The sequence below is a fragment of the Chionomys nivalis genome, chromosome 21 (genome assembly GCF_950005125.1).
Source record: "Chionomys nivalis chromosome 21, mChiNiv1.1, whole genome shotgun sequence".
Taxonomy (NCBI): domain Eukaryota; kingdom Metazoa; phylum Chordata; class Mammalia; order Rodentia; family Cricetidae; genus Chionomys; species Chionomys nivalis.
In genome coordinates this window covers 39,347,777-39,362,608 of record NC_080106.1, presented here as the reverse complement: position 1 = coordinate 39,362,608, position 14,832 = coordinate 39,347,777, and the positions used below count along the sequence as shown (strand labels likewise).

The 14,832-nt window shown below is 47.6% G+C and overlaps 1 protein-coding gene across 3 annotated transcripts in view; it reads right to left on the bottom strand.

Annotated features, from left to right (window-relative positions):
* The window catches only part of Abcc12 (ATP binding cassette subfamily C member 12), a 62,227-nt gene that overhangs the window by 1,268 nt on the left and 46,127 nt on the right, over nucleotides 1-14,832 (bottom strand). For 2 of the 3 annotated variants that reach the window (XM_057753822.1, XM_057753821.1), the window contains exons 22-27: nucleotides 11,827-11,983; nucleotides 6,071-6,160; nucleotides 3,950-4,139; nucleotides 3,341-3,500; nucleotides 2,119-2,197; nucleotides 1,115-1,228 (exon numbers count right to left, since the gene is read on the bottom strand). In XM_057753822.1, the coding sequence (XP_057609805.1) occupies nucleotides 1,115-1,228; nucleotides 2,119-2,197; nucleotides 3,341-3,500; nucleotides 3,950-4,139; nucleotides 6,071-6,160; nucleotides 11,827-11,983 (790 nt within the window). Of the gene's footprint in view, nucleotides 1-1,114; nucleotides 1,229-2,118; nucleotides 2,198-3,340; nucleotides 3,501-3,949; nucleotides 4,140-6,070; nucleotides 6,161-11,826; nucleotides 12,014-14,832 lie in introns of all 3 variants that reach the window. The other variant, XM_057753820.1, reaches the window with a different exon arrangement.

Below are 14,832 nucleotides of genomic sequence, written 5' to 3'. Positions count from 1 at the left end.
CTTTCCTGCCATCACATCTGCCCTCTTTGATGCTCTCGCTTGCGTCTTACATAGACACATGGGAACAGACACACTAGACCCACCCAGATAATCCTCCTATTTCAAGATCTTTACTGTCCTAACCTAACAGCAAGGTCCCTTTTGCCACATGGGGGAGCATACGAGTTTGGGGTACATAACAAGGATACCACTCTGGAGTTGAGAGGAGCATCCTTCTGACTGCCAAAGCACTGTGTGGATTTTACAATTTGAAGGCTTAACCTCAACCCCTAACTATACCTGACCTTGCCAAGTGACCTAATCTCCTCCCACTTGAAGAGTTCACGTCTTATTATTCACACAACTCGTAGCTACCTCACAGTGAATGGTGCCACCAAGGGCATTAAACGGCCCCCTTTCCTTCTGTGAACATTCACTGATGAATACCCGACTAGCAGGATTTCTTTGTTTTTCTTTCATTGTTATGTGTTCATGTCTGCGTCTGTGTGCAGGTACATACACTTGTACATGCAAGTGCAGGCAGAGTCCAGAAGAGGGCGTAAGACCTCCTAGAGCTGGAGTTACAGGTTGTTATGAGCCACATGATCTGAGTACTGGGAATTGAACCCAGATCCTTTGGAAGAGCGGCAAACATTTTTAACCACGAGCATCTCTCCAGCCCCCAGAAAATAGGATTTGTTAAAAAGAATAAAAACAGTGATAACTGTCATTCTCTTTCTCAGAATCAGGAAGGCTGAAAGCCATGCTGAAAAGCATATGCAAATTTTCCGAATCTTTTAAGAGAGCACTCTGCAGGCTTGGGTGTCCAGGTACTATGCCTGAGGACTCAGGATTATTCAGGGACAAAGGGAAAAAGTTAAGATCATACTTTCCAAACTCAAGCTTCCTAGGAGAATGGAAAGACTATGTAAGCAAGACCTCCCATCGTGAAGCCCGGATAAGGAAGGTGGCGTTCCAGAAAATGGCTGTTATTTTTCAATTTTTTTTACCCCTCACAACTTTGTCTTAAGAGACAGTGATCGGCTTTTAAATTGTGCCTCTGCCTCCTGGATGGAGTGGCACCACGGGGAAGATCCAGAATTTGACCAATCCATTTCCCATGCTGTTTTCTTACTTTTGAATTACGGAGAAGTGCTCGGGCCATACAAAGCAGCTGGCGTTCTCCTACTGAGAAGTTTTCACCATTTTCTGTGACTTCTGCCTCTAATTTCTCCGGGAGTTTCATTATCTATAAAACACGGAAAATGACACATTTATGCTGATGATCTATAAAATTGTCCTGCACCGTCTTATTGATTGCCCCCTCCTCTCGCATTCATCCGCTTGCTTTACCTTACAATGGGAAAGAAAGTGCAAAGCAGCAATCATTTCGACGCTGCAAACAGGCGCTAGGGAGGGCCAGGGCAAGGGAGACGTTAATAATGTAAAGTCAGTGTGGTTCACCAGAAAGGACAAAACCAGGCATGCGCTTCCAGAGAACGTCTAAGCAAATGGAAGTGGGCTTCGGGGTCACAATTTTCATGGATAAAACAGATGGGACAGGAGAGTTTTCCAGAAGGCGGAGACAAAGTCTGCCTGCCCATCGCAACAAACTAAAGTGACTTTGGGAGGTGCTTGCCTTGGCGCCCTGGTGCTACTGACCTCAGCTGGGGCTGTAGCTCCTAACAGGACAAAGTCTTATGTCATGGACATCTCAAACCAACCACCCTTGCCATCACACAACAAGCTACACCCGTTCCTCACTCTGTTCTGACGAAGCTGGTGAGGCCACAGGCCAAGTAACATGGCCCTCCCTCACTCTGGACCCAGATAGACCTGGCATGGACACGTCACTTCTTTGAGCTTTAATTTTGTTATCTTGAAAATGTTAACAGCACCAGCCTCCGAGGGCTGTGCAGGGGACCACGAGAGATGATGTGTAGAGCCGCTGCCTGGATCAGCCAGAGAGCTAACAAATACCACTGTGCTAGTTTTTGCTAACCAGGAACAACTAAGGATTGAACTTCACTGACATGTGTCAATCCTGCAAATAAGCCTGGCCAAGTGCTGGCCCGGGGACCAGGTGTCTGGGGCAGTGGTGTTGGGAATGGACTCATCGGGGCAGCCCCAGAAACCTACTGTGTCCCTCATGAATGTTCTCTCCAAAACATGCCAGAGCATCTCGTCGGTGTGACTGCCCAAGGGATCCAAGTTGAACCTGCGATGAAGCAAAGGAAAGCAAGCTGGATTCTCAAGGATGAGATGATGGTGAGCACAGTGAAGACAAGAGGATGGGGAGATGTGATGTCAGGAAGGCCCATGGGTGGCCTCTAGAAACTTCTTCCCCATTGCATGTTGAGGGACAAGAAGAGGTATGATGGGAGGAGCTTGCTCAGCCCAGGTCACAAGACCAAGGACCCACAACTCTTGGTGATGGAACAGAGACCTTGGAGACAGGCAGGAGTGAGAGACCCCACCAGTAGGAGACCAAACACAACCACACCAGGGTCCACAGCATCACCACACCACAAAACATGCTGAATCTTATACAAGTTCTTGGCAAAGAAGCGGGGACAAGAAACTTGGCCCAGCACCCCTTTCAGCCTCCAGGACAAGAGGCATGGCTGCAGATTCCAGGCCCCACCCAGGAATGCGAATCGAGTGTTTGGAGGTTCATATTGTATCCCTCATATGACCAGCTCTATAGCATCTCCCTGTTTCATCCAGTGCCTGATGGGAGGACTTTTCCCTCTCCCTGGACCAGCTGAGATACTCGGGTCCCCCTGTGTTTTGAAAGCAGATCTTGAACCTGTGCAAGTCTCAACCTTGATGTTCTTGTAGTCATAGTTTCTGTGCTATGGCAGGAATAAACTAATGTGGTTGCCCATAGCCTGCTGCACGTGCAGACTCGGGAGTCAGTTAGTACACTGCGCACTCGGGGGCACTTCTGCGACTGGTCATTGCTGACTGTGATGCAATGCCAGAGCACAGGCATAAAATCGGGCTGTGTGGACCAACTGTGGCATCTGCTCAGTCGATGTGTAATAAAACCACCAATAATAGTATTGCTAATGTTATTAAAACTATTAATATCACTACTAATAATATGTTGATGTTAATGGTGTGATGATACAATGTTATAATAACAGAGTTTCTGAAATACCAGCAAGACTCAGGACACTGTTCCTCAGCTCCTCCTAAAGCTTTAATCAAAACCAGACAGGGCTGCTGCGTGCCTGCGCAGGCCAGTTCCCTGAGCTAAGACTGCCAAGAACAGCCACGGCCCCGCAGTTTCTCAGCTGCTGGTTGGCCCAGTTTCACCATCTCCAAACAGGAATGCGCGATGATTGAAAACAGCTACCTTACTGTACCTACAAACAGGACAGGATCTTGGGGGATCATCGTCAGCTTGGTTCGGAGATCCTCCAAACCCACGGTGCAGATATCCACCTCATCGATGAAGATGGTCCCAGAGGCTGGCTCCACCAGACGAAACAGGGCCATGCCTAGTGATGATTTTCCTGGGGACAATGAGAGCAGGCACAACGACTCCAATGGCAGTTTTCACTTCCATCATGGCCAAGCATTTAATTAAGGGAATTTTTAATGCAATGAAACTGGCTCCGTGTGGATGCCTTTGCAGGCAGACAACCCTCACTCTGGGGGACCAGGCTGCCCTAACACCATTAACCTGCCAGTCCCCGCAGAGGCCTTTAACGTATAACTCATCTTCTGGGCCTCATTTCTCCAGAATTATTCTCACTTAATTAATTCAAAAACTAGTATGTATTTGCTTCCAACTCTCCACACCCGATCAACCTGAAACCCTAATTTACAGTAAAGAGATTTGAGGGGGGAATAATGATGAATCCAGCACTCATGTTCATCTCTCTGATGTGGCTTAAGCAGCTCATCCAGTACACATTCAAGCCAACAACCCCGAAGAAATAAATGCAGAGTTTGTCCTCACCAGAACCTGTTCTTCCCACAATCCCAACCGTCTGCCCACTCTGAATGTTCAAGTTCAGCCCATCGAGAACGAGAGGGGTGTTGTCTCGGTATCTCATGCGATAGTCCTTGAAGGTTATCTCCCCACGGCTTGGCCAGTCTTTGGGACACATCCCCACTTTGAAGGGGTGAGTGTGTTCGGGAACACAGGTCTGAAAAGCAGAAAAGCCATTGACCAACTCAACAGCCACGGGTTTCCGCTGACTTAGCTCAGTCATTCCACAGCAGGCAACGCTGGTGCCTGAGGCGGTGAGCGAGACCCATACTCAAGGAACACATGTTCTGCCCAGTGCGGTGCTACGATTATAGCCTGTGATTATAGCGTCCAGGAAGCTGATGCAGGAAGATTGAGAATTCCAAGACAGCGTGGGCTATGTGAGATACTCTGTGTGAAAAAGCAGGTCACATTTTAATGGGGTACATTAGGTAATAAAAGAGTATTGTAATAAAATGCAGAAAGGGACTTGTTTGGCAGGTGGGACAAGTGGAATAAAACTATGTGAGGGCTGAAGAAGGCATCTCTGAGGATGTGGCGCTAGAACGGAGGCCCAGAACATGAAAACGATGACAGCTACAAGGGTTTCTGTCCAGGACCTTCTAGACAGGGCAGACAGGTACTGCAAGGCCTGGCAGCCAGAAGAACCTTGAGAAACTCCAGGAATAAAAAGAAAACTCATATAGGGCTGAAGCTTAGTGAAGGAAGGATGGATGACTTAGGAGGCTAAGCAGGAGACAGCTGACACTGAGCCGCGTGGCCTGGTTAGTGTTAACATGATGACCTTGAAGCTGTGGGACAAATCCACAGCAAACCTTGAGATCTGCAGAACTCAATCTAATCTCAGTGTCTACAAAAGCCATCTCAGTGCTAGGGATAGGAAAGGGCAACGAGTGGGGAAAGTCAAGCTCAAAAATCTTTAGAGCTCAGCAGGAAAAAAAAAAAACCTGACTTTTCTTCTTAAGCACCCAACCTCCCACTGGAATGAGCACAAAGCCGGCTCCATTAGGAGACCAGCCCCACGGCTCACATTAGGACAGCTCTCTCAGCATGAGGAGGCTCTTGGCTTCCATCAGGCTAACTGGCCAGCCCAAGTCTCTAGTCACTGAATAACTTCAATTAGCTGAGAAAACATTTGCCTTCTTAGAGGGTATTTTTTTCCAGGTATTTTAAACCCCTAAAAGGTTTGAAATTAAAGATAAACGCATTTAAAGAGAAACAATACTGCACTAGCAATGCTTTTGGATTAAGGAATCTGCTTATTTTACGCTCCAAATATTTCAGTATTTACAGAATTTGGGCTTGGGATTCTAACTTAAAATGTATACTTGGATAATTAATTGAAATGTGATGTCCAGTCAAAAGCTTTCTGCTTATGTGTGGAACTGTCGCAAGGATCGTGAGCCCACCGCATTCACAAGCTCAGTTAGAATATGCACACCCAGGAAGGTTTGTATGTTAAAGCAGATCATGGGGGCATTCCAAACAGGAAATTGAATGCTCTGAATTTTAAAATGTTTAGAAGTGTTGACTTAAGCTTGCAAAGGGGGCCAAACACTGTGCAGGGGCCCACGAAAGTGATGGCTGGGTTTATGCGGACATCTTTCTCAGGACAGTTGCATTCCTACATTGCACTGAAAAGCTTTCAAAGACGAGGCGGGCAGATCTTTGCTATTTATAACTTTAATCAAATATTAATTTTCAGAAACTGAAGTAAGGCATTGAATTTTGGATTGGACTGTGAATACAGGTTTTAAGAGGACAGGTTAGACTCCAGTTATCAAAAAATAAAAAATAAAAAAAATAAAAAAGAGGGAAAGAACAAAACAGGGGCTGGACCAGAGTTTGATTCCCAGCACCCACGCTGGGTGGCTCACAATCACCTAGAACTCCAGCTCCCAACACATCTACATCTGGCCTCCTTTCTCTCTCTCTCTCTCTCTCTCTCTCTCTCTCTCTCTCTCTCTCTCTCTCACTCTCTCTCTCACACACACACACACACAATTAAAATTTATATAAATCCTTAAAGAAAAATCAAAACATGTCCAAAGGGAAGAGCCTGCCCGTTTTCCGCTGTTCACTCCTTACCGAAATGTACTCCCTCAGCAGCTCCGCGGAGGTGAACTTGGCTTGGGTCTCTGTTCCTGTTCGCACACACACTTGAAGCAGTCCACTGAGCTGTTGGGAAGAAGCAGGTAGCTACTGAGGGTCCCCTAGCCTCACTTGGTCCCCGCTGTTTTGTCTTGCTTTTGTTTGTTTTTTTGTTTGTTTGTTTGTTTTGGAGTCTGACACTTCAAATTACTACTTGGGCTGAAGCAACCTGCAAAAGAGCCTGGCAGTCCCAGCCAGGCACCCAAAAGGCCGCATTTCCTGTTGGGGTGTTTAGCATTTAAACACTTCCTTTGTATTTAAAAACAAATGGTATTTACATTTTCTCTCTCCCTCCAGCTGGTGAGAATCAGCCCACCTTGGTGGTGCCTGTGAGCCAGTCCTACTGCCACAGGGAGGAGCATCATCGTGAGAGCCTAGTGGCTAGGGACTGGCTCCTTACTGCCACCTGGTGGGGCCCTGCATCCCACTCCCAATCCCTAAGCCCCAACATCAGGCACAAGAAAGTCACTGAAACCAGAGAACCCTTTGCACACAGCTGCTCCAGATATAAGAATTCGGAATCCAGACTGAGGGAGACAGTTTGCCCGGGGGACCCACGTTAGGTCAGGATCGCTCAGAATCTATCTTCAAGACGTGAGTGCAAGTCATAACCTGGCAGGATTAGAGAAGGCCTTCTCCCCTGCTGCACATGTCTGCATCCAGGTCTCTAGAACCCAAGGATGTCAACCCATGCAGAGAAGGACCTTCGCAGCTATGACTAAACACCCTGCGTCCCTGGTTGGGCCCGAAGGAGATTGTGCAGGGGCACCACGCCAGGTCAAGGAGACTGCGATCTTCATAGCAGTCCCTTCGGGTCTTGGGAATGGGATCCATGATATTTGTTTGGCACCACCACCACCCCCTGCTGACTCCCAAATCTATAGATGCTCAAGACTTGGGTGTGAAATGGCATCGTGTTTGCAGGGAACCTAAGCAAGCTCTGGTAAGCTACTAGGCTTTCTCAGAAAAGGGCAGTGCAGTCAGAACACGTGAGGGATGGGGGAGGAGTTTAAGATAAGATAAGGCCCCTCCAGGACCTTAGAGAGCTCTTCTCAGCAGGCCCTAGCCACTTTCCCTGCTCTTTTTTTTTTAATTAATTAATTTATTAAAGATTTTTGTCTCTTCCCCGCCACCGCCTCCCATATCCCTCCCCCAATCAACTCCCCCTCTCTCATCAGCCCTAAGAGCAGTTAGGGTTCCCTGCCCTGTGGGGAGTCCAAGGACCTCCCACCTCCTTCCTGGTCTATTAAGGTAAACATCCAAACAGCCTAGGCTCCCACAAAGCCAGTATGTGCAGTAGGATCAAAACCCAGTGCCATTGTTCTTGACTTCTCAGCAGTCCTCATTGTCCGTTATGTTCAGCGAGTCCGGTTTTATCCCATGCTTTTTCAGACCCAGTCCAGCTGGCCTTGGTGAGTTCCCAAAAGGACATCCCCATTGTCTCAGTATGTGGGTGCACCCCTCATGGCCCTGAGTTCCTTGCTCGTGCTCTCTCTCCTTCTGCTCCTGGTTTGGACCTTGGGGTTGTAGTCTGGTGCTCCAATGTGGGACTCTGTCTCTGTTTCCTTTCATCGCCTGATGAAGGTTAATATCCAGGAGGATGTCTATATGTTTTTCTTTGGGTTCACCTTCTTATTTAGCTTCTCTAGAATCACGAATTATAGGCTCAATGTCCTTTATTTATGGCTAGAAACCAAATATGAGTGAGTACATCCCATGTTCCTCTTTTGGGGTCTGGCTTACCTCACTCAGGATAGTGTTTTCTATTTCTGTCCATTTGCATGCAAAATTCAAGAAGTTATTGTTTTTTACTGCTGAGTAGTACTCTAATATGTATGTATTCCATACTTTCTTCATCCATTCTTCCATTGAAGGGCATCTCGGTTGTTTCCAGGTTCTGGCTATTACAAACAATGCTGCTATGAACATAGTTGAGCATATACTTTTGTTGTATGATAGGTCATCTCTTGGGTATATTCCCAAGAGTGGTATTGCTGGGTCCAGGGATAGGTTGATCCCGAATTTCCTGAGAAACTGCCACACTGCTTTCCAAAGTGGTAGCATCACCTTTCACGATAGCCACAAATAGCATAAAATATCTTGGGGCAACTCTGACTTTCCCTGCTCTTAACACAGGCCCAGGGCTTCCTATTTCTCTTGGGCCTCAATCTGAATGATTTTGCCCCCATCCCCTCCCTCAGGCAAAACCTTGTTTGAGCTGTGTACTAGAACCTAAGGCCTGGTGGGTCAAACGTGCCCAGACTGCAAAATGTAGCAACCTGAATAAGCCCGTGCCTCATGACAGCTGCTCAGAATGAGAGGGCACAGTGCTCCCAATGAGGGCACATTGCTCCCGAGAAGGGTACAGATACATTTTGCTGAATACAAGAGTATCAGCTCCCAAATGCCTGGCAGCTCACCCGGATCCAGAGTTCCCACATGGGCACAATGCAAACCCAAGTAAGCACAAGGTCTCCATTGTGCCGTATGACGCCACTAGGCCCTCATATTCTGCCCTGTGGTGTTACACATCCATTTCTCGTCTCTCTAGGGAGTTTCTTCCATTCTCAAGTGAAGCTCTGCCACTTGGATTCTGCGTTCTCCAGGTAGCACCATTGTCAAAGGGGCCCACAGCCAGCCGGAGAGCAGGCATTAGTACACCTCAGTACATGCAAATTCTTCTCTGGCCCTGCAGGAAAGTTTGACAGCTGTCTCCTGGAAAACTGATAGTATTACCCAAAAGCAGGGCCTTAGTTGGTGAAAACTGATTTATTCAGACCAATTAAGGCATTTTAATTTTATCTGCCTGATGCATTAAGAGGCAACAATGAAGACATCCACTTCCAGTGGGGAAAACTGGGCCACCCAAGCAAGAGTCATTTTCCTACCTCAGCACTGAGGATGTCTCTGTTAGGTCGAAAAGCAACTCCAATTCTCCAAACTCCCAAAGGCAGTCTAAATATGCAGAAACAGGCTCAGCCTGGACTACAGGAGGCTTTCGGGCAGTTAGATAAAGCCAGCCTTCCTTGGGAACTACCAAAAGGGGTCCTTGCCTTACCTCTGGCAGAAGGGACACATGTGTGGTGCCTATTAGCATACCAAAGTGCATGCTGGCATCCAGGCTCCCTTAGTATGGCCTGTTGCACATTTGCAAGTCTATCCTGGTATCCTAGCCCTTGGCACCTCCTCCCCTGCCATAAACTTACTCTAGTTCACACCTCCCTTATGTACAGAAAAAAAAAATCCCCTTAACCATACCGCGGAGTGGTCATGCCTTCCGTTTTTACACTCTTCATAGCTTCCATCCCAAGCTATTAAAATGATACCAGAGATGTTTTCAGAAAGAACATCTTCCACATCCAGATGATGGGAGAGATTTCAGCATGTGCTAGTCACACGTTTCTGCCAGAGGGCATCAGGTGAGACCCTCTGCTAGAACGGAAAGGTGTTTCTGAAGTTTAACCCCGGAGGCTCCTGGTTTGAGATGGGGACCACAAAGAGGTGGGCTGCTTGGTGGCCCTTCTAAAGGCCACTGTTCTTGGTGGACGCATTCATGCCTTTCCTCATCTTCCTCCAACCACATGGACACATTTTACCCTAAGTTCATGCACAAGAGCCTATGCACATCTACACACACACTCAAGCACACACACACACACACACACACACACACACACACACATGCAACCTTTCCTAAAGAAAGTGAGTTGACAACCTGGGAATATATGGGACTCTAAGAATATTACTCTAGGGAAAAACAGTGCCTACAGGCCAACTCCTTAGCTGCTTTGGAAAAGAGAAGCAAATATATTAAAAAAAAAAAAAAAATCCCACCCCAACACCTGCAGAGATAGAGAATATCCCAGGAGGAAAGCCACAAAGTCACACTCGGAAAAGCCAAAATAATTCTCCCATCCTTAAATACAAACTAATGGAGAGATAGATAAAGAAACCAAGGGGAGGAGAGAGAGTAGGAACTGGATAAACAAGAAGAAAAACTGACCCAGGAGAAAACATATACATTAAAAAAGAGATGAAAGGGGGGTTAGTATTAATATTAGATTAATATCCTTAGAAAGCATAAAAACATATTTAAGTCATTTTAAAATGAGTCTTTTAAAGACTGAAAGAACAAAAGCATGTGAAATCTGATGCGCGAATACAGGGTTACCACACTGAAAATTCAAAACTGTGGCTAGATCACAAAGCTGAGGAAAATTCCCAAAAAACAAAACAGGAAGAAACTGGGCAAATGAGAAAGCAGAGGGAGCACACTGGGGCCGGAGATGGCTCTGCTCTTCCAGAGGACCTGGGTTTGACTCCCAGCACCTGCTTGGTGGCTCACAACTTTCTGTCACTCTAAATCCAGGGATCCAGTGCTCTCTTCTGGCCTTTGCAGGTACCGGAATGAATGAGGTTCACGAACATGCATGCAGGTGAAACAGCCATACATGTGACATGAAAACAAACAAATCTGAAGCAAGGGCAGGAGAACATTTCCTGAGTGCAGAAGAGACTTGACTTTGACCTGAAAGGAGTCGGTGCAGCGCATTATGGAACAGGGAGGAGTGTGGTAGCACGTATCTGAGATCCCAGCACTGGGAGCCTGAGGCAGGAAGCTCTCAAGCTTGCCTCAAAAATATAATAAATAAACAAGCCCACTATTGAACACAGTATGTTTTAAGAGTCCCACATTCAGAAAACCTGTCCTGAAGTGAACTCAGAAAAGGTTGTTTGAGATCTCGTGGGGGGGGGGGGGGGGCATTCCAGACTCTGCCCTCAGCACACCAAGAAGCATCTACCCTGGAGCTACCATTCAGGGGCCCTCCCCTGGAGTTACTTCACTGCACACTCTGGCCTGAGAAAGCCTGCCATTGGTGGCTCCACCCCTCCTGGTGGTTTTCTCCTCTTCCCCTGGGGCCATATGATTAATCCTGGATTTATTAATTCGGTTTAATTGATTTATTACATCAGCGGCGGTGGATATTCAATAACTTATCAAAGGTTCCAGACAGCACATTCCCAGGGACAAAGTTCAGGGACCAACCACCCTTAGCTTAAATCACAGGGCAGAAGTGAATCTCTTTGGATCTCATTTTTCTCATCTGCAAAGTGAGACTTACGGAAACATCACAGGGTTGTGGAGAGCCCCAAAGGAAGTCATTTACGGTACCTTCTGAAGGGCAGGGAGTGCTGTGTGTGTTCATCTTGTGTGTTATTATTAAAAGAGAAAGGCACCCGAGCAGCTGAGAGCCTGTTCCTAATCATTGCCAGAAGCCTCTTCCTTGTCGTCCCACTGTGAAGCAGCCGCGTGTGATTTGAGATGGAATGGGACTCCACACCTTGGCCCGAATCAATCATCCCACTCCCGCCAAACCACCAACTAGTCCTTGGCGTCCTGAATCAACCCAGTGAGAATAAAGCCCGGACTTTCGTTGAGGGGGAAATGTTCTGCGCTGCTTCCTATAGATCTCAGAGACCGTTTGTCACCCAGCTGCTCACACAGCAGGGAGGTGTCACACAAGGGGACAAAAACCAGGTTCCGGGATCCAACTATGCCTGAAGCCCACACCATTGCTCCAAATGGCAATGACGCCTGTAGCTAAGCCCCCCATTTTTTTTAACCCTTTTGGAGTCTTCTGCTGCATCCACCTGAAAGCATAGGCCACGTTCCCCCACACACCGGCTCTTACCTGGATGATGTAAGACAGCGACAAGCCTTTGGAGGAAGCACTGATTGAAGAAAAGCTCAGAGTCACCAACAAGGCCACCACAAAGGTGACAATGTTCATGAGGACGTCCATGCGGAGCGCAAACCACCTGAGTGCACAGTTGAAGTACAGGAGGTGACTGGAGTTCTCATCGTTCAGTGTCTTAAACCTAAAGTTGAGAAATGAGAGGAAATAAGAGCTCACGCGGGCCCTGCTTGCCTTGATGGGAGTTCGGGCTCCTAATGGAACCAAGACGGGGCGTTTTGAACGCCTTCTAACAAGGTGACTGTTAGAAAAATGAGCATATATCCATGTTCCTGCTGCCACCACAGGCATCTTTGATTTGTACACATTCTGAGAAATTTCGTGTGGCAGTCGACAGGGTGCTAAGTGGGCTCTCTCTCTGTCTCTCCCAGAGCTAGCAGCTAGAGCCCACAGTTAAGCACAAAACTGTTGAAAACCTCATTCATACTCTAGCTTCATGGTATCCACAGGCCTTGAGAAATCTATAAATGGCTCCTTTGCTATTAAACACAGGGGTCAATGATAGTGATAATAGGAAAGGAAGGTGTTTGCCCACATCCCTCCCAGCTCCCCTCACCAAAATCAAGATTATTATTTGAGCTGGCATAGTGGCACACACCTGTAATCCCAGCACTCGGGAGGGTAAGGCAGAAGGGTCACAAGTCCAAGGCCAGCATGGGCTATGTGGCAAGATCCCATCTCAAAACCAACCAATCAACTCCTTAAAAGGCTGGTGGGGTAGGGCGGGTGGGGTGCGGTGGGTGGGGTGAGGGCTTCTCTTCAAGGATAGGAAACTGATTTCTGTGCCCCTGTTCCAGTGCCCACTGGGTCCCAGGTCTTTGCATGGGACAGAATGACATAAAGATGACATAGCCGGGAGATCCAAGAAGAAAGGCCCACCCCCGGAGACACTGGTTCCCACGCGTTCCCCAGACATAAGCAGCGTGCATCACAATAGTCAGTGTGGAGCTGACAGAGTGAAAGTGACACTAGAGCTGCGTCCGTGACAGGAGCAGAGAGGCTGCCACAGCCGAGGAACACGATGGGGTGCGGCCAGGCAGAGCTGCCTGTTGTTGGGTTGTGTTGGGGCCTCCACCGGGCCATACTACATCCGCATAGGGAGCTGGGTCGGAAGAAAGAAGCAACAGAGAGGAGAGACCGGATGCGGTATGAGTAGTCACCTGGGGACTCCTTTCTGGTCCTTTCTCTAGCCTCCCCCTGTGGGAGTGTCAGAGAAGAGAAGCAGGGCTTTAAAACACAGCGAGCTTCCCCACTGCAGTCCTGTCTCTCATCCCCAATGCTCACACACACATACACACATGCACGCACACATGCACGCACACACGTGTGCACACAGAGCACAGCCTGCTTCTCCAAGCCTCCAGGCAGAAAAACCTCTGTCAGAGCCTCAAGTTTTAGGTGAGCTGCCAGGGACATCTATTCCATGGCACACGAATGGGCCCTCACCTAGTGGGAAGGGGACTTTTTGAACAATAGGTGGGGATTGTGGGAGGGAAAGGAAAGTCTTCCAAGTGTTAATCCCCAGGTGACAGGACGCTTCCACACACCGTCCCACCTCCTATTTTGTCACCCCTCTAATTGTTTGCTTGTTTCTGTTTTGTTTTGTTTTGTTTTTACCAGGGCTTGGTCAAAATACTTTCCCAAATACCGCAATCTTTCTACGTCAGAAGCCGGAGCTCTCCCAAAGATGAGTGTCACACAAGGAGGGACCCTGTCAGTCCTGTGAGGCTAAGCTCACTATGCCAGGCACTCGATGAAGCTACCCGAAAACAAAGTGTCAATGTCTTTGTTTGCTCCGGGCAGAGAACTGAATGTTCTACCATTGCTCATGATCTCGTCATCAGAGGGACCTGTGTGATACAGGGCTCTAGACAAATAGCATCAAGAAACAAACCAACAGCCAGGCAGCGGTGGCATGTGCCTTTAATCCCAGCTCTCTGGAGGGAGAGACAGATGGATCTCTGAGTTTGAGGCCAGTCTGGTCTACAGAGTGAGTCCCACATCAGCCAGGGGCTACACAGAGAAACCCTGTCTCAAAAACAAAACAAAACAAAACAAACAAACAAACAACAACAACAAAAAAAAAAAACAAACACAAACTAACAGTAACAAGTACTAACAGGTGACTAGACCAAACACAGGCTGTGAAGTAAAGGCTACATTGAGGTCTGTTGTGGAAAACTGAGAAGACAGTGGGAGAAAGAGGTCAGACTGGAAGAAAAGGTTAAGTGTACATTGCTAGTGCCTCTTTCATGCCTTCACCTCCTTCTTCTCCTCCTCTCCTCTTCCTCCTTCACCTCCTCTTCTCCCTCTCCCTCCTCCTCTTTTCTTTGGAGATAGACTATTGCTATGTAACTCAGGCTAGCCTCAAACTTGCAATCCTCTGCCTCCACCTCCTAAGTACTGTGATTACAGAGCTGAACCACCATGCCCAGCATATATTAGCCTTTTAAGAACAGAGGAAAGGGTCTTATTAGTAGAGACAGATAAAAGTTTGTCACACTGCTCTGTCGCTTTCCCTTTCAGACATGGATGGACTACAGTCTCCAGTGACCGGAATCCTGCCATTGAACTTGCAGAGAGATTGAGTCTAGTTGCTGGGGTCCATCACTTCCCTGTGTCCCTTCTCTTTCCAAGGCCTTCGGGAAGGAAGAGCAAAGTGAGGGAAACTCTGATCGTGAAGAAACTCTGCTGCCTGTGCTGTGGGCCCTCATTGTGACCTGAAGGAGAACACACATTTATTGTGCTAAGGTCAAACTCTTCCACATTCTGGCCATAGAATTGTTCCAAAGACCTAAACACTGCACACCTGTCCTGGCTGAGTTTTTCAGTTTTGTTTTTTGTTTGTTTGTGAACTTTATCACAAGCTAGAGTCATCTGGGGGGAGGAACCTCGGTTGCCCACATGGACTGCATGGGACAGTCACTATTAACCACCACAGCT